At 35.2% G+C, this 20,456-nt stretch overlaps 1 protein-coding gene across 1 annotated transcript in view; it reads right to left on the bottom strand.

Annotated features, from left to right (window-relative positions):
• Nucleotides 1–1,348: 1,348 nt before the first annotated feature.
• The window catches only part of scml2 (Scm polycomb group protein like 2), a 26,719-nt gene continuing 7,611 nt past the window's right edge, over nt 1,349–20,456 (bottom strand). Inside the window, exons 7-14 of the mRNA XM_073825942.1 lie at nt 12,452–12,744; nt 11,899–12,010; nt 11,583–11,786; nt 7,783–7,956; nt 7,191–7,316; nt 5,228–5,461; nt 3,560–3,723; nt 1,349–2,768 (exon numbers count right to left, since the gene is read on the bottom strand). Coding sequence (XP_073682043.1) covers nt 2,646–2,768; nt 3,560–3,723; nt 5,228–5,461; nt 7,191–7,316; nt 7,783–7,956; nt 11,583–11,786; nt 11,899–12,010; nt 12,452–12,744 — 1,430 coding nt within the window. The 3' untranslated portion in view covers nt 1,349–2,645. The remainder of the gene's footprint in view (nt 2,769–3,559; nt 3,724–5,227; nt 5,462–7,190; nt 7,317–7,782; nt 7,957–11,582; nt 11,787–11,898; nt 12,011–12,451; nt 12,745–20,456) is intronic.

The raw sequence follows: 20,456 nt of genomic DNA, 5'->3' as shown, positions 1-20,456 counted from the left end.
AGGAAGCAGAGTATAGCTGTTTCTGAAGCATGCAGTGCCATCTGCTGGGATTGCATCGATTTATTTTTCCAGCCTTATTTTCTGAAAATGAAAATAGTCCAAATTTAGCATATGCTATGTAGTATTCGTTTTTGTGACTGCAGATATTGATATAGAATCTGCAAAATGTTAATTATTTTACCAAAATAAGAGGGATCATACAAAATGCATGTTATTTTTTATTTAGTACTTACCTGGATAAGATATCTCGCATAAAAGATGTTGACATATAGTCGTTGAATAGTATAGTAGTTGAATTTATAAAAATGACCCCGTTTAAAAGTTTACATACGCTTGATTTTTTGAACCCTTTCCAACAATGACTATGATTTTGAGATCTATCTTTTTACACTAAGGACAACTGAAGGACTCATATGTACTATTACAGAAGGTTCAAATGGTCACTGATGCTTCAGAAGGAAAAACGATGCATTAAGATCTGGGGGGGGGGGGGGGGTGAAAACTTTTGAACAGAATGAAGATGTGTTCATTTTTTGTATTTTGCCTATTTCTGCCCTTCAAAAGCTACTGAAGATATTTAAATGTTTCCCAGAAGACAAAATAAGTTAAATTTACCTTGATCTTTAAATTCAAAAGTTTTTACCCCCTGATTTTTCTGTAAAAGTTGCTTATGAATACCTCAGTTGTTCTCAATGTTGTAAAGCGTTCATATACATAAAAATGCTGAAAAAACATAGAATTTGTGGAACCCGAAGGATTTTTCTGAAAAACAGCTTTAACTGTTCAAAACAAACAAGGGACTCATGAACAACTATCACTAAACAGAAAAAAAAAAAACAGCTGTGGATCATTCAACAATATTAGGTTTATGTAAACTTTTGAATAGGGTCATTTTTATAAACTGAACTATTATTTTCTCTTGTGGAGTGTATGTAAATGTCTTTTATATGAAATATCGTATTCAGGTCAGTACTAAATAAAAAATAACATGCATTTCATATGATCCCTCTTATTTTGGTAACATTTAGCAGATTCTGCCAGGTGTATGTAAACTTTTGACTTCAACTGTACAAGCTGCTTGAATATTTTCTCATCTGTTCCTGATTCTCAAAGTTAATAAAACGCAATAATGATAGAATTCATTAATAACAGAAATATGATATAAATAAAAATACATTTTATATATTGATAAATTATTTATTATAAAATGCCAAATCCAACTGAAATGGCCAAGTTTTTTTTTAAATCAAAGCGTGTTTAATGAGGTAATACCTTTCCACTGAAAATATGGTGAAAATGACAACTTTATAAATGCAATTATTTATTCAAATGGTAGAAAACTGTTCAAATAAGTAAATACAAAATATTTCAACCTGAGTATAAGAGCAAAGTAAATACAGTGTTTCTAAAAGGAGCTAAAAATGTACGTATATAAATGTATATCATAACAAAAAAAGCTCCATCCCTCAAGTCACAAAATCTATTATCAATTATATAAACAGACACAATGCGCTCAAAAAAAGTGACAGTTTCTACTATTAAATAATAATAAAAATGCACTGAAGGATAGAATACTGAACTAAATACACATTTGTATGATACACACATAAAAACAATCACATACATATCTGGGACTGCTGCATGCTCCGTACATCATTCTCATTCACCATGCAGATAAACCATGTTTCAGGACTATGTGACATTATGTCCGCTTCGTGGGAGTCACCTGAAGTGCTGGTGTGGATATTAATATACTTAGTTTAGTTTTTAGAGGGAAAAGATGTTATGACTGTTTTAACAAAATATGAATAAATGAAAACATTGTACAAGTGTCCTGAGTAATTATCTTGAGTTAAACATCACTAACAGTCAGAACTAAAAGTTTGTGCTTATAAAATTGGTGCCTTTTATAGACCATAATAAAACCATTTTTTGGTTTAGATCATTTAAAAAAAAAACATTTTATTTTTTTCTTCTCTGTTACTTTATGAAACAGCAGAACATTTTGAAATATGATTGTGTATTTCCATTCAAATGTCACAGAAATACCCCAAACTGAAAATAATGTAAATTAAATAAACACTATGCTGAATAGTGAAATTTCAATAACCAGCACCAGAACTCTTCAATGTCCAAAGTGTATTAAAAAAAGACATCTTGATCAGATGTAAACCGAGAGTGAAATACAATGGAAAGTGAGCATTTGTCAAGCTGTCTGTGCGTGTAGACAGTACCAGAAACAATACATAAACAACACAGTGAAATCCTTTGGGATTCAGCTTTCTCTACCATTGTCTGTAAACGCAGAACATCGTATCGCTGAGGTACTGAGGTCTGTAGCTGCAGATTTACACTGAATTTGTTTCCAGATGAGAGCCAGTGAACATTTTTGTACACAATAATTGTACAATGCAAAGTTAGGTAGTTTTAAAAAATCAATCTGGTGATCTGGTCAGTTTTTCCCCCATTGTGGGAATGTGTACCGGTGAAGTAGGTCCGCATGTTGGACCTTTGACCATCAATGCCACCGGTAATAAATATCCATGTATCTTGAGTGAAGTCGACTCTGAAATCGAGTGAACCTGCGTTTTCCTCTGTTGCCCTCTAGTGGATCCTCTGTGTTTCTTCTCAGGAGGTTCCAGCTATTATTTAGTCTGTTTGAGTCTCTCAATATGATGGCAAAGTTTAAGAGCAGGACCCAGTTTTAGCCCCATGTACTTCATGATCATGTCACTCCGTAAGAGCATCAAGGCCTTGCCATCAATCTCCTGTGGACAAGCAAAACAATCTGTTATAAAATCTGCTTGGAAATCTTGTTCTTAAAAAGTGCACATATAATTATATAAATATATAATAACATACAGTTGAAGTCAAAAATGTACATACACCTTGCAGAATCTGCTAAATGTTCATTATTTTACCAAAATAAGAGGGGTCATACAAAATGCATGTTATTTTTTATTTAGTACTGACCTTAAAAAAAAAAATCACCCTGTTCAAAAGTTTACACACACTTGAATTTTAATACTGTGTTGTTACCTGAATGATCCACAGCTGTGTTTTTTGTTTAGTGACAAACATAACAGTTAAACTGCCCACTGTTCTTCAGAAAAATCTTTCAGACCCCATTTAAACTTCTGTAATAGTTGCATATAAGTCCCTTAGTTATCCATACAGTCATTGTTGGAAAGGGTTCAAATACACACAAATGCTGAAAAACCAAAGAATTTGTGAGACCTAAAGAATTTTTCTGAAGAACAGTGGGCAGTTTAACTGTTCAGGACAAACAAGGGACTCATGAACAACTATCACTAAACAAAAAAAAAAAAAAAAAAAAACAGTATTAAGAATTAAGTGTATGTAAACTTTTGAATGGGGTAATTTTTATAAGTTCAACTATTATTTTCTCTTGTAAATATCTTATTCAGGTCAATACCAAATAAAACAAAAACATGCATTTTGTATGATTCCTCTTATTTTGGTAAAATAATCAACATTTTGCAGATTCGGTAAACTTTTGACTTCAACTATACGAGAAATCCAGAAAATCATCTCTCACGTGTTTCCTGAAGAGCTCTGCGTGTGGTCCCAGTGCTTGTGGATCTGCATCGCGCACAAATTTCATCACTTCCTCTATACTCCAGGATGACGGACTCTTATTAGATGATTTGGTCGGATCCTTTTCTGATGCTTGATGATCAGGCCCAGTGGTTGAGCTAGCAGCTACAAAACAACACAAATTAAGAATACAAATATTCGTAAGATATCAAAACAATGGCTAATAAATTTGGCAAGTACAAAAAGGTTTTTACTTGCACATTTAGATTAATTTGTGTTATAACAATTGCCACTAGGGGGCACTGCAATTTACATGCATGACAAAATGCATGGCTGTTTAAAAAATCATTCTAACATACTTATTTCTGCAGTACCTAGTATGTTCACTGTGCATAAAGTACTTTATGTATGAACAGAATAACAGGATGATCAGGTTACAATTTTCATTCAGAATTTGACTAGACTACATAAAAGTTGAGATTTAAGACAAAATTGAAAAAAAAAAAAATGCTGTTTTTATTAAGACTTAATATAATTATAATAATAATATAAAAATGTAAAATAAAGTCATTTAAATATTAAATTGTAAATAATTTAAATATATTGTGGTAGGCAGTATTTATTAGACAGTAGGCAGAAAAAAGCATATATATATATATATATATATGCTATGTTATTATATATGGGAGGCAGTATAATACATGCTAGATGCAAAATGTTGTGGATTCCATGTGGCATTACACAGTAATCTAGTATTATGTGTTTTATAATCACAAAGTAATTCAATCTATGTTCATCCTTTTTCCCCTTGCCTCAACTGACGTATATATTTTTTGAAAACTGAACACAAGCTTTCCTGAATGGGAGTGCTGGTCTAGGATCAGTCCCTCCTTGATGGTTCCGGACTCAGTCTCTTTAAGATTGAAAATAAAACTGAACCCCAAACGTCACTCCCACTCCGAGGTGCTATTTCAATATATATGGCCCCCTGAGCCGCTAACAGGCTTTAATCCATATCAAAGCCTATTGTGCCACTTGACATTTGATTAGAGAAAATACATCTGGTCCTCACACAGGCACTCTGTGCGGAACTGATATGGGTGTTCATCCCACGATAGAAATAGATCTCACTCTCCTAAGAGCAGCACTGATCACGTAAGCCAAGCCGCTAGACCGAAAGCATTCAGAGGGACTTGAAAAATAAAACTGTTCTGCTTTTAGGGCTCAAACACAAGCGTGATGCCAACAAGCACAGACACTAAAAGCTCACTGACTTCAAATGATTCAATATACAAAATACAAATATACTTAAGCTTATACAGAGACCAGGTTGAACCACTGATATCACATGGAATATTTTAACAATGTCCTTACTACCTTTCTGGGCCTTGAACATGTCAGTTGTGTACCTGTCTATGCAGGGTCAGAAAGCTCTCAGATTTCATCAAAAATATCTAAATTTGTGTTCTGAAGATGAATGGTCTAATAGGTTTGGAACGACATGAGGGTGAGTAATTTATTCATTCATTTTTGAGTGAACTATCCCTTTAAGTCTGGTCATCTACAAGAATGGGCGTCGCAACCCAGGGGAAAAGAGAAACAAGTTGTCTTACATGTTATTAATAGTGTGTGTGAAGGTGTCTAAACAAAGCGTTCTTACATAGCCTACCTTCCACTCGTCTGTGTGTGCGTGCAGGTCCCAGCTCAGAGGGGTTGGAGGAGAGTCTGCGGAGGGGTGGGGGGTGAGAGGGGTAGTGTGGGCTGTTTCCGGCTGGGGTGTGATACTCAGACGGGCTCCGTAGTGTGGGGGGCCGGGGGTCAACGGAATTGGAGGCAGAGTCTATTGACTCTTCTGAGAACTGCTGGTCTGTGGTGGCACCATTTTCAGCATGGACGATGGTTTCTGTCACAGAGAAGCGTGAAGTGAAATGTTTTAGTTCATATTTAAGGTATATACGCATATGCGCAATCCTGCGTCAGCAGCACCACATGCATGCGCCGTGGTGCTTTTATGAATGTGCATCAAAGACTGACACCAAAAAGAAGAAATAGTTGAATAAAGTTGTTTGTTTTCTTTGCACACAAAAAGTATTCTCGTAGCTTCATATAATTACGGTTTCATCTATGTCCTTACTACCTTTCTGGGCCTTGAACATGTCAGTTGCGTTTCTGTCTGCTGTATTTACATACATCTTGCAGAATCTGCAAAATGTTAATTATTCTACCAAAATAAGAGGGGTTTTTATTTAGTACTGACCTGAATAAGATATTTCACATAAAAGGTGTTTCTATATAGTCAAATTTATAAAAATGACTCTGTTTAAAAAAAAAAAAAGGTTTATATACACTTGAGTCTTAATACTGTGTTGCTATCTAAATGACTTTTTTTTTTTTGTTTGTTTAGTGATAGTTGTTCATGAGTACCGTTTGTCCTGAACCAATTTTTTGTTTGTTTTTTCAGGATTTTTGTGTATTTGAACACTTTCCAACTTTGACTGTATGATTTTGACTCCTATGCAACTATGAAAACTTTTGAAGATCAGGTTAAATATAACTTCTTTTTTTTCTCTTAAAAATGTAAGTATCTTCTGTAGCTTCTGAAGGACAGATGTAAATAAAAAATTTTTTTTTAGAATTTATTCTGTTCAAAAGTTTTCACCCCTGGGCTCCTAAAGTACCGTGTTTCCTTGTGAAACATCGGGGAGCATTTGAACCTTCTGTAATAGTTGCATAGATGTCCATCAGTTGTCCTCTGTGTGAAAAGATGGATCTCAAAATCATACAGTCATTGTTGGAAAGGGTTCAAATACACAAAAAATGCCAAAAAACAAAAAAAACAAACTCGATCACTAAAAAAAAAAAAAAAACAGCTGTGGATCATTCAACATAACACAGTATTAGGAGTCAAGTGTATATAAACCTTTGAATGGGGTCATTTTTATAAATTCAACTATTATTTTCTCTTGTAGACTACATGTAAACATCTTTTATGTGAAAATTCTTATTCAGGTCAGTACTAAATAATAAAAAAAATACCATGAATTCTCTATGATCCCTATTATTTTGGTAAATAATGAACATTTTGAAGATTCTGCAAGGTGTATGTAAACTTTTGACTTCAACTGTAAATATAAATACATGATGTGTAACACATCACAGTTTATAGCTGTCTTCCAATATACATGCAAACACTAAAAATCATTGTATAATGCTGCTAACACTTTTTTTTTTCTTCATTTTGTACCAATGAGTTTGATCTACAAGACAATTAATGAGCTAAACAAACAACACCTACTTTAGGAAAATTATAATAGCAGTAGAAAAATAACCCAAATTGGCAGGTCATTCACACCCTAATAAAAATCAACCAGTTAATTAGTTACAATGTAGATGGCTTAATTAGGAGTCTGTCTACTTTGCATTATTAAGACTTTTATGATGTTCATTTAATGAGAGAAACAGAAGCGTCTAAGTCCACCTAAAGAAAGCCCTGTCCTCCATTCACCTTCAGTTCGACCAATCAGAGCTGGCTTGGATCTGCTGCAGTTATTATGGCATAAACACTCAATCCCTATCATCCACTCTCAGACACTAACAAGCAAAACCACTCAGAACAGCTGAAAGGGTCGTACCATCTGAGGGCAATGCTTCTGTTCTCTGTAGTTTTGGTGACAGGGCAGCGCTGTAAGCAGATGAATCTCTGTTGAAACGTCTTGAACCTCGCGCAACAGACAAAGCTTCTGATGTCTCCTCTTTCACTGCAACAGAAAAAAAACATAAAAATCACTTGTGAAAGACCATAGGATTTACTTCTGAAATCACACAAGTTTGGACTGGTGACTAAAGGGATAGGTCACCCAAAAATCTAAATTCTGCCTTCGTTCATCTTCGCAAGACAAATTAGGGTATTTTTGATCAAATCCAAGAGCTTTCTGACTCTGCATAGACACCAACATGACTACCACGTTCAAGGCCCAGAAAGGTAGTAAGGACATTGTTAAAATAGTCCATGTGACACCAGTGGTTCAACCGTAATGTTGTTTTGAACATGTCAGTTGCGTTGTTATCTATGCAGGGTCAAAAAGCTCTTGGATTTCATCAAAAAAACTTTCATCTTAATTTGTGGCTGAATATTTAAATTGTAGTAATTTTAGCACTTGTATTTGTAATTTTTGTTTACCTCTCTTTACATTTTTCATTTAACTGATACAAACACAAACATACCTGATTTGCTTCTTTCATATGGCTTGTGTGTGTTACTTAGTGGACTGAATGGCTGGCTGCTGAACAGGTTATCACAATGCAGGTGGTGACACAAAGTTTCTAGAAAGCGCAGAACGAACGATGCACTGGAGGCAGTGGGGAGCTTGACGTAGTGGATTCCTCCTTCAGAGCGAACTGCATGAAAGTAGAATTTGTGCAAAATTAAATACACATAAATAATTGTATTGCTCTTAAATATCACATGGAATGCATGCAACTGGGAATGCATATATGGGCCATTCTACAGAATTGCTCCAAAGTCAGAGTTGGAAACGTTTTGAAAAAAAAAAAAAAAAAAAAACTGTAAATTGTATAATATCCAAGGTACACATTTCTAGTAATTGTGCAGTTAATTCTCATATTGTATTTTCTGAAATTTTTGGAATATTAGTCCTCTCCCCAAATTTGTCACTATCGAAACACAGTAATATATACATTTAATTAGAAGGGTTATATTGACCTATTAAGATTCTGCTTACATCTACATTGTAGATATTTTTTTGCCATTTAATTACAATAACAATTACATTTTTAACAATATTTAAGTGTCATTTATGAGATTTGTTGTATTTTGAATCCATTTTTTGTTTGTGAAAGGCAAAAATTGATCATGCTGATTTCAGTTTAAGGATTCATTAGTTTGAATATACATTGAACCAAAAAATCATAACATAACTCATAACATAATCTCATGTTTCAGTAGTGACTGCACATTTTTGGTAGTGACAGTAATGCTTTGGTAGTGATAAAATCACATTACAGAATTTTAACTTGCATTCTAAAACACTACTAAAATTGTACAACAATTTTGTTTATTTCCCCTAAATATGGGCATTATGTGTTCCCTTTTGTCTTTACCGAAACATTGATGACATGTTTCGGCTGTGACTGTTTCGTAGTGACAAATTTTTGGAATAACACCCCAAAAAATCAGCACATGGTTAGCTAGCACAATTCTGAACAGTGGTATACATATAAAAACTAAATGTTATGGAATAACTCCCAAAAAAGTGTGCTTAATTTGTAGAAAAATGTGTTTGGTAGTGAGATTCTTTAAAGTTACACACAGAGTTTTTTAGACTTTTGAACACATTTAAGTCAAAATGGTGAGGCCTATCTACTCACCATGTAGCTATGAGAGAGGGGGACACATACATATTTCCTGATCATAAATGTAGGGGTGTAGTTAAAATCAGTCTCAGCCAATGGAATAAATCATACACTGTTTTGGTAGTGACATGAAAATGCGAGACATTTTTTAACAAAGTTTAATAATTTACAAAGAAAACACAAAATAAATATTTCTTGAACTTTTTAAAAGAATCAAAAAGGTACTTTTTAAAAGACAACAATAGGGAAAAAAATACAAATAATATTTTAATATAATTTCCATAAATTGAAATTTAAGGGTTAAGGTCATTGCACACAGAGTCCTAAATTTTCATCTGAAAATTTTGCACGTTCAAAAATAAATATGACCTAATGTTTACGTACTGCCTCCGAAACTTTCGTCCGTCATAAAACAAATCGGATCAGGTTAGATATTCTGCGTTTTCACATTCGTTGCAAGAATTTTGAAAGGAAACGATGGCGAATACGAATACAAAAAAAAACCACATACGAAAATTTCGGACTTAGTGTGCAACCTTTAGCCTTCGGGACAGCCACCTCCCAACTGAAAGTACCCAATAAATGATGATTTCATATATATTAAGCTTACTGATATTTAAAACGTTACTGTGAGTTTCAATAGATAATAGAAGGATTTTAGTAAACATCCAAGATTTCAATACTTATAAACTTTTTAAACATGTTTTTTGGTTGTGGGACAACAGTTTGCACCAGTTCTGTAGAACAGCCCATATAATCTAGTATGCCTTTCATGAATATATGAATTGCACCATGGAAAAAACCTAGTCCCAACCGTCAATTTTTTTAAACAGCATTTATAAATTGTTTAGGAGGGAGGGGGTTGATCTAGCTAAATGGGTGCCGATTAAGGGGCCATGGCGTCGCGGCAGATGGCCCCACAGTTCTAGCGTGGGCCCCACCCCCTGCATACACACAAATATAGACACGCATACACATTCGCACAATTCCCCCTGGGGACATCCCAATCAAATGCTCCAAAACCAGGTTACACACAGATGTCATCCCTTATTACTTGCAGTCTGATGGCATCAGCTGTGCACACACGCGCGCTTCTCTTTAAACATACACACACCCTACTCCTTCTTTCAGGTCAACCACACACCCATGTTCTCACTTCTACCGTTATTGTTAAGTACACACATGTTGACAGCTTTAAAATAACATACAACTACACCAATTCAAATACAGCTCAAGACTTAAAGCAATATGCCATTCAGCTCTCAAAACCCCACTTCAGATTATGAATCACTGTTCCTTTAGGGGCACTATTAACTTCCTGACATCTTGAATACAGAACTTCTTCAAGCTGTTTCGTATTTGTCAAAACATGCATAACATGTCATGGCCTCGATCAACCTCCAAGTAGATTTCGGTAATATAATTTGAGATAAGGGTATTTTTTTTATACTGTGAGTGATAAAAATTACATGTTTAATTTTTCAGAGAATCCAAAAACAGCTACCAAGTTAACTAGCAATAAATTAACTCTAAATTTCTAAAAATTAAATATAAGAATTATTCTGAATAAAAGGGGAAAAAATGCAATAACATATTTATTCTGAATTTTTTTTCCAAATATATTTAAGTATGTTTAAATAAATGAATATATACATTTATGATAATTTTTTACTTTCATATTTTACATTTATACACACTACTAGTCAAAAGATTTTTCTTGTTTTTTTTTTCTCTCTTCTGCTAACCAATCCTGCATTTATTTTATCCAAAGTACAGCAAAAAACAGAAAAATTAAAATATTTTTACTATTTAAAATAACTGTTTTCTATTTAAATATATTTTAAAATTTAATGTATTCCTGTGCATTCAAAGCTGATTTTTAGCATCATTGCTCCAGTTACATGATACTTCAGAAATTATTCTAATATTACTCTAATATTACTGCTCAAAAAACATTTTTATTATTATGTTGAAAACAACCGAGTAGAATTTTTTCAGGTTTCTGTGATGAATAGAAAGTTCAGAAGAACAGCATTTAACTGAAAGAGAAATCTTTTGTAAGATTATAAATGTCTTTATCATCACTTTTAAACAATTTAAAGCATCCTTGCTAAAAGTATTCATTTCTATAATTTCTTTACCCAAAAAAAACAAATTATGCTGACTCCAAGCTTTTGAATGGTATAGTGTACAATGGTATAATGTTACAAAAATTTACTCAACTGTTTTAAATATTGATAATAATAATAAAATGTTTCTTGAACAGCAAATCGCCATATTAGAACAATTTCTGAAGGATCATGTGACTCTGAAGACTGGAGTAATGATGCTTGAAAATGTAGCGTTGATCACAGGAATAAATTACATTTTTAAATATATTCAAATAAAAACAAATTAAAAACAATAATTTAAAATAGTAGAAAATCATTCAAAATGTTGTTTTTGCTGTACTTTGGATCAAATAAATAGAGGCTTATATGCACATAAAGAGAACTTAAAAGTAAGAAATATTTTTCAAAAACATATTATGCATTTATATTAATATAGAATTTAATATTTGTCATTTAAAAGCATTGTTTGTAATGTTCTCCTAATCAAAAAATCACTTATAAATAAACCCAGATCAGTCTCTAAAGCAGATCCAAACTAACCTCTGATGATTTCCCCACCATCAGACTGAGACTGCAGGAAGCTGAACAGAGCTTTAGGCTGAAAAGCACAGTCCACACAGGCTTGGACCGCATGCTGGAGAACAGTGTTGACAGGACCCGGCCCAAAATGATCAGGCAGCTGCAACAAAAGTTTATGGTCCAGGTGCGGCCCTGGATCCCCATGTTTGTTCACATACACACAAACTAGAAGAAGAAAGAGAGTGGATAGTCAGGTAAAGCATTCAACAAAGCAAAACCAATCACAATAGGTGGCCAATGTATGGTAGAAAATAAAGGCGGGAAGATAAAAGCCTACCTGTGGACACAACTCCTGAGTCTCTTGTTGTCTGCAGACTAGACAGTCTCCCGTCTGACACTGAGGACAACAACGTGGGGCTTGAAAGCGAATGAGGAACCTTTTGTTTCCTCTGTAAAGACGGAAGACAGAGAGCGAGAGATAAACTACCAATACCCCACTCTCACAAAACAAGCCCACTTTTGTTTGCCCACCTTCTGACTCTCAAAACTATGGCGAAAGCCTACAAATGCCTTATCTTCATTACGACGGACCCTTGTCTGAAACGAAATGAATCCAGCATGTTTAATGTACCGTTCATGAGGAAGAATTATAGTAGAAGGGCTAATGTTTAATATGGATAATTGCTCATGACATACGACCCATCCTAAATCAAACAAAAGCTGCATAATGATCAGTTACTGGGGCAATTTTCTTTTCCCCCTCTATTTAAAATCCCATTATGTTGGCTCAGATTAAATCAAAAATGTTTCAGAAAAAAAAAAGTACAGGTTTCACAACGAATAAATTAATTCCGTATTAAACCTATTCAACCACAAAAAAGCAGTTTTACCTTGCTGCCGGGTTTGGGTCCTCTCTTTTTATATGGTTTGGGTGTGAGCGGTGAGCTCATGGGACACTTGGGTGCACTGGACTGTGTTTGGCCATTCGGTGACGTGTCGGTTGCAGCTGCCTCGGCTGCTGCTTTTAGCATGGCGATGGTCTGGCTCTTGGGTCTCCTCCCTCGTACCCCCTTGCGCACTGGCAGAGGGGGCAGGGGGTGTGGGAGATGGTACGGGGACTGCATGGAGCGCCAAGACTTACTGGATTGGCCCAGTGTAGGAATAACAGCCTTTGGAAGAGTGACTGAAAGTGGGAGAAAAAAATGGTCATTTAAAAAGGTTATTTAAAGTATTATAATATTATGATAGGACAATTATATTATTGTGGTTTGATTAAACCAAATAATACTAAGCTAATTTAAATTTGAATCTGAGAAGAAATCTGCAAAATGTTAATTATTTTACCAAAATAAGAGGCATCATACAAAAATGCATGTTATTTTTATTTAGTACTGACCTGAATAAGATATTTCACATAAAAGATGTTTACATATAGTCCACAAGAGAAAATAATACTTGAATTTATTCTTAATTCTGTGTCGTTACCTGATGATCCACAGCTGTTTTTTTTTTTTTTTGTTTGTTTAGTGATAGTTGTTCATGAGTCCCTTGTTTGTCCTGAACAGTTAAACTGCCTGCTGTTCTTCAGAAAATTCTTTCACGTCCAACAAATTCTTTGGTTTTTCAGCATTTTTGTGTATTTGAACCCTTTCCAACAAAGACTGTACAATTTTGAGACCCATCTTTTCACACTGAGGACAACTGAGGGACTCATATAAAACTATTACAGGTTCAAAGTCTCACTAATGCTTTAGACCAGGGCTATTCAATTGGCGGCCCGCGGGCCCAATGCGGCCCGCCAATCATCTTCGTCCGGCCCGAGGGAGCAGCAGGTGGCTTGAATGGTTTTTGCACTAATTAGTTTGTCCACTAGGCGGCGGGCCAGCCAAAAAAGAAAAGCTAGAGAGCCAAGAACAACAACAATCTACTTGAGATCGCAACATCAATAGACGGCAGATTTAACAAGCGCTTGTAGGGCTCCAGACTGCGACCAAATGGTCGCATTTTTTCTGCCGGTGCGACTAAATTTTGTGAGCGGTCGCAATGGCGCGACCACTGCGTTATTCAACTCATACGCGCTGTTATTTCTGTTCCATATGAGAAACATTAAACGGCAAACAAAGTGAAAGAGAAACCAAAGCGCGCCACGTTTGAGCTGCGCAGCGCGGACCGTTTATCAGCTCGGACCGCAACGCAAAAACACTTGTCCAAGCTCAGAACAGCCTCGGGAACCAAAGTTGATTTCGCGACACTGTTACTGCACAGTGTTGCGAGATCCAGTGAAAAGTGTTTGATTTCGCCCAGAATGGATTAAGGTTGCTGAAAGATCAGTGAGAATCATTCAAATTCTGCTCAGAATTCTGTTATTAACAGCGCTGATGTAGGCTATGTCAGACAACCAGAAGTCACACCAACTTAAGCAAAGTCGAATGTTATTACAGTATTAATTTCACGGTTTGGACAACCTTTAGAGAGAGAAATTTAAGCACTTTTCAATGACTTTCAAGCATTTTTGCAAAACCATTTTAAGCACTTATGATCCAATTTGAATGTTATTTTGATGGACAAAATATACTTTGTGGTAAACAAACACTAATGTAAAATTAAAAACATAAAATGACGATTATAACCAGTATATGGCAATAATAATCTGTCTATTTTATGCATATACAATTTATAGTTTATGTAAAGATTGTTTTAAAATCACCTAAATTAAAAGCTGTTATATATTTCAGAGCCTATTAAATATTGGGCTTTCAATTCTACTGTAATGTTGAATGGACATAATTAATATGTAAAACTGAGAGAAAATTCATTTAATAGAGACACCAGTAGCAATATTGAAATCAATACTTCATTAATAATAGGCTACTTGGTAAAAAGATGCTATTAAACACATATTTAAAAATACTTTGTTGTTTCTACCTTAATTTGGAGGTTCATTGTGAAATTATGACAGTATAAATATATAAATATGCGATTATTCATGATTAATTAAAAAAAATGTGTGATTTTTTTTTTTTTTTTTAATGGATTGACAGACAGCACCTTAACCTTTTATAGATGTTGGTGTTGGTAATATTAGTTCATTTTAGTGAATATGCATTTCAATGTAATTGTATAGGCCCCCTAGAAAAAGATCGGGACGGCCCCCACCCCCTTGGCCCCCTTCAAATTTCCAGTTCGATAATCCGGCCCTCAAATGGATCTAATTGAATAGCCCTGCTTTAGACGGAGAGCCAGGGGTGTAAACTTTTGAATGGAATGAGAATTTTTCTTATTTTGCCCAAATATCTTTTTTTTTTTTTCATTTAGTATTGCCCTTTAAAATTTACAGAAGACACATGTTCCCCAGAAGACAAAATAAGTTCAATTTACCCTGATCTTCAAATTCGAAAAGTTTTCACCCTCTGGCTCTTAATGCACCGTTTTTCCTTCTGAAGCATCAGTGAGTGTTTGAACCTTCTGTAATAGTTGCATATGAGTCCCTCAGTTGTCCTCAGTGTGAACAGATGGATCTCAAATACACAAAAATGCTGAAAAACCAAAGAATTTGTGGGACCTGAAGGATTTTTCTGAAGAACAGTAGGCAGTTTAACTGTAACTATTGTTTTCTCTTGTGAACTGACCCTACATAGACAGCACTGGTACTATAACACTTCAAGGCCCAGAAAGGTAGTAAGGACATTGTTAAAATAGTCCATGTGACATCAGTGGTTAAACCGTAATTTTATGAAGCTAGGAGAATACTTTTGTGCGGAAATAAAACAAAAATAACAACTTTATTCAACATGTTTTTCTTTTCCGTGTCTCGTAGCATCACAACATTAAGGTTGAACCACTGATGTCACATGGACTATTTTAACAATGTCCTTACAATCCTTCAGGACCTTGAACATTGTAGTGCCATTGCTGTCTATGCAGGGTCAGAAAGCTCTCGGATTTCATCCAAAATATCCTAATTTGTGTTCCAAAGATGAACGAAGGTCTTACAGGTTTGGAACAACATAAGGGTGAGTAATTAATGACAGAATTTTCCTTTTTGGGTGAACTGTCCCTTTAAGTCAACTCTTTATTCATTGTTAGTAGTATTCAACGTGTTATTACAATGTATTAGAACCTACAAGATGATAATACACCATTGTTTTGGGTCCTACTGCCATATGTGCAATATCCACAAGTTAAATGAGATGATTTATACTGACATTCAACATGAAATGATTAAATCTTACTGCGTGTCTTATTGGCTTTCACACAATATGCATTGAATGCATTTCAATAAGGCAACTCCTACCACCCAACACAAGCAAATAGGCATTTGCATTTATAAAAATAGAAAAATAATAAACTAAATAATACATTTGGGAAAATGTGTGAATTGTATTCAAAAACAAATTAAAAAGTCAGTTTTTTTGCAGTTGGCTCAAATTGGTTCTTACGCAGACTGAATTGAGTGAATCCAACAGAGTCGAGCCACAAACTTTGATCTTTCCCCTTTGAATCTGACCACTTACAGGCTGCTGAATTCTCTCCCTCAGAGGCCATTTTAGATTTTGCATTTTAGAAGCGTCACATTACAGCCCTGAAAGCGGCTGTTTAGAAATGGGGAGCGCAAAAATTGAGTCGTCTAGGGATCCTCTTCAAGACAGAGTGAGGCGAGACTGTTTCAGCTGGCCATTGTGCCCCACAGGAGGCTTGTGCTTTTCAGCACCCTATTGTTTTGCAGGCCTCCCCCTAACGGCTCCCTGGTCAAAGGCCTCTTTTCTAAGGCCAACAGGTAATCCTCATTAGGAAAAAAAAAGTCTAAACCCCTTTCTCCACCTAGACGAGTGCGTTATCAAGCCATGGGATGAGATTTGACGGGCATGCGAGTGCTATGAAAAAGTCAATTTTATCCCGCACAGAGCGACAAACAATTTTCTATGAATATTACTGAGCAGGCAAGTTAATGTATTATTCATTTTGTTGCTGGTTCAAAAAGCAGTGCCTACTTTATAGTCTCATTTAAAAGAGCACCTTATGGTTTTCGTTTAAAGCACTCTATCATTAAAGCACATATTTTCTTTAAACGTATTTGCAGGTAATGCATAAATGTTAAAAGAACACAAGAGTAGTATACTGAATAATGACTACATGATATAATAATAATAATAATAATATATTTTTACAAGAAACAGCTTTGCAAAAAAATAAATAAATAAGAGAAAAAAAAACAATAGACAGTGCTTTGAGTTCATTGTAAATTCATCAAATGCATCCATGCGAGTTTGCTAATAAAAAATGTATCTCCAATGCGCACACCCTGCCTTGCAAACCAAATATTCTTAATATTCACAAATCCTTTTTTTTTCCTCTCCCTGAAAACCCACAATATCAAATATCTGCAATTCAGCTTCAACAAATCTATCAGCGATGGTGTAAAATAGCACAAGTCGATGCTCTCTGCGTATCAAACAACACCAAAGTGAAATCTACAACACATACACAGCCTTCTAGACCAATGGCACCAAATCTCCTATTATTGCCTCTGTATGGGCCATCTCTAAGATCAGATAAACTTCTCATATTACAGCAGGGCTGACGGGCGGTCAGCAGAAGTCGGCTTTGCTAAGTACATCTGGGAGCTTTCGCAGAGTACTACGTGCAGCTGCTCTCCTGAGCTTTGAGAGGGGAACGGGAAGCCTGAGACGCACAGGTTTAATGAGCAGAGAAGAAAAAGCGTGTGAGGAATGGACAAGTGTTTTCTTTTATTTGAGAGCGGCCAATTCTCATTCAAATATCTTATGAATACAAGCAGGCACGTGAGGAATCAAGCTTATTAAGCGCACGCATGCATAATGGGCATGCAAAACACAAGCAGATTTTCAGAAGCTGTCACGGACAATGTACAAGCAAATTTTATCCGTCCTCATTGATTTAAAGGTGAAGCGTATTTCTAAAGAGTTTCTCACTGGATGAATCCAATGACCTAGTGACCCCTAGGTTAACTCCCACACCCTTCGGCTCAGCACTGGACTGGAGGGGCGTCTGGTCACGGGAGAGGTTGCGACCGATGTGCAAGAAGGTGTCCAGGCAAAACCAGTGTAATTGCTCCATCTCTTCCACAATATTTACATTTCGCCCCACACCAGACTCAAACGCCAGGGCAATCTGTCTACGGCTGACTGCAGCTTCAACTCAGCAGGAACTAGAACCACATGTTGTGGGGGAGTAACGCCGAAAAAGAGTGTGTGTGTGTGTCTGTGTGGTAAAAGGGGATATAGGGTTCCCGAGCCCCGGGCAATTTAATGAAACAATGCAATCTGTTAAAGAGCCAAAGTCAAAACAGCTACAGCGGTTCAACAAAAGCTTTCAAATATTTTTGCGGCTTCTGTACAAAAACGATTAATCAGAGCTTTTACTTTTTCCAGTTAGTTAAAGCTCATCAATTATGGAATTACTCTATTTGATGCATATGTATTTTCTTGCTTAAACTTCAGAAGTCAATTCAGCATAGTGTGAAACAAGAATTGGACAATTTGTTTTAAGTGTAAAATTAGCAAATACATCACTTTATGACTGAACAGGATAAACAGTCAACCATATAAAAAAAATCACAATCTAATTACCTTTTTTTCCTAAGGACTGCTTTGTGGCAAGCCTTTTTAACATTTAATACTAAAGGTTTTGTGTTACTAGTACCACATTTATTAATACTAGTAAGTATTTTAAGAGTGACTAGCATCTTAATATGCAGTTAATAAGTATTAGTGACGAATTGAGAAAATTATATGTATTATTATTCAGTGACAAGTAATTATTCCTTTAGTACTGAATTTCCTTTTCCTAGTATACATTTCAATTGTTGCTGAACCATGTATAGAGTGTTTTCACAACACATCATCAAACGGCCTTATGGGCGGCACTGAACGTAAACAATGCCCTTGAACCAAACAAAACTTGCATATTTTGCGGATTATTGCTGCTGAAAATGGTCAATTATTATCATGTTTTGGGCTGTACTAATCAGTCGGACCAGGAGAACATTTGGACTGCCAAAAGTGATAACAAATCAAGGCAAAGAGTGCAAAAAAACTGTCTGAGGAACAAAAGGCATTTGTGGTTGGCCAAACTGAACCAGTGTTTCCAGGGCAAGAATCTTGACAACATTCATGTTTGTTCTTATCATTTCTGGTCAGATAGGTGAAATATTAGGCTAATATCTTAATTAATACTGCTCGTACTTATTGTTACCATCTATTAACTTTTATTTTGTCAAAATATTGTGCCCTTTTCTGCTTACTAAGTCCTTCCCTATATAATTTAGCAACTTCCACACATTTTTTCTGTGGTTTACACAGCATAAATTAGCAGAACAACTGTTACTAGTACTACAATTTTAATACTAGTATGTATTTTAGGAACGACTGGCATCTTAATATGCAGTTAAAAAGTATTAGTGACCAGTTGAAAAGATGCTTAGTTTTAATAGTTATTCCCTTTCTGGTAAACAGACAAGTAACTATTCCTTCAGAACTGTGTAACACTTTTCCTTTTTCTTCTTCTGAATTCAAGGGTGATCTGTGGTTCAGATGTTAACTATTCACTCCTGACTAGGATGTATTCCAATTGTTGCTGGAAGCAATTCAGTAAGATTTAACTAAACAACAGTCATTCTGTTTAGTCACTGCATACTACAAAAAGCACTTCCAAGTAGTGCATTTTAGCATTCAAAGAATAAATACTTAAATTACTATTCAACAGATTTTAACCAATTGCTTTTGGAATAAGTACTAGTGTCTAATTAACAATTACTAATTAAATAAAAATGACCTTAGTCACTATTGCATTACTTGTAGGCAAAAAAAAAAAATAACTAGATACTGTAGTAGTTGATTTAAAAGAATTAATATTAAAACGGCTTGCCATAGTATATCAGCTCAATGAATGCTTTTCACAAATAGAGAAATAAAAGTGGAGTGTTCGTCCAGTATAACAGGAAGCAGTTGAATACAACAGGAATGAAACCTTGGCAAAAATACACTCAAAATAAACTCATGTGACCTAAATGCACAAGCCACTAAAACAAAGCAACAGACATCAGAGACAAAAGCCTCGGAAATACGCCTGAGGAACTCACCAAAACGCCAACTTTCAACTATATCCGCGTTGTGTGCAATAACGTATCCGGTGTAATTCTTTCGCTTGGTGCAGAATGTCTGTTTTTAAGGCAATAGAACAACCGGAGCTTGCGCTCACTTTCGCGCCCGGTTTGAACAGCAGCGGTAGCGGCAGAAGCGCATGACAAAGCCCGTGCCGGTGGAGCCCTGATCGGGCAATATCTGATTAATATGGAGGCGGGGACGAGAGAAGGAGGGGGAGGACGAGAAGGAGGAGGGAGATTGGGGGTCGTATTTACGTTATCAGCCAGATTGACAGCCTGAGCCCTTAACTATAAGGGAGTGAATATTACATTTTGATTAGTATTAAAATACATTAAAATATGTTAGCCTATGTATATTTATATTTACAGTAGTAAATAACGTTTATCTTTAAGATATAGCTGTTTAAGACTTAGTCTACATGTTAATGTAGAATAATATGTAAATAATAATAATCACAAAATAACTACCCACACTACGAATCAAACGTGTTTGAACAGTATGAATTTTAATGTTTTTTAAAGAAGTCTCTTCTGCTCACCAAACCTGCATTTATTTGATCCAAGTTACAGCAAAAACAGTACAATTTTGAAATATTTTTACTATTTAAAACTTTAAAACTAACTGTTTTCTATTTGAATATATTAAGTAATTTATTTCTGTGATCAAAGCTAAATTTTCAGCATCATTAGTGCAGTCTTCAGTGTCACATGCTCCTTCAAAAATCATTCTAATATTCTGGTTTGTTTCTTAA

Source organism: Garra rufa, chromosome 20 (genome assembly GCF_049309525.1).
Source record: "Garra rufa chromosome 20, GarRuf1.0, whole genome shotgun sequence".
In the NCBI taxonomy this organism is placed as follows: domain Eukaryota; kingdom Metazoa; phylum Chordata; class Actinopteri; order Cypriniformes; family Cyprinidae; genus Garra; species Garra rufa.
This window is presented reverse-complemented; position numbering and strand designations above follow the sequence as displayed.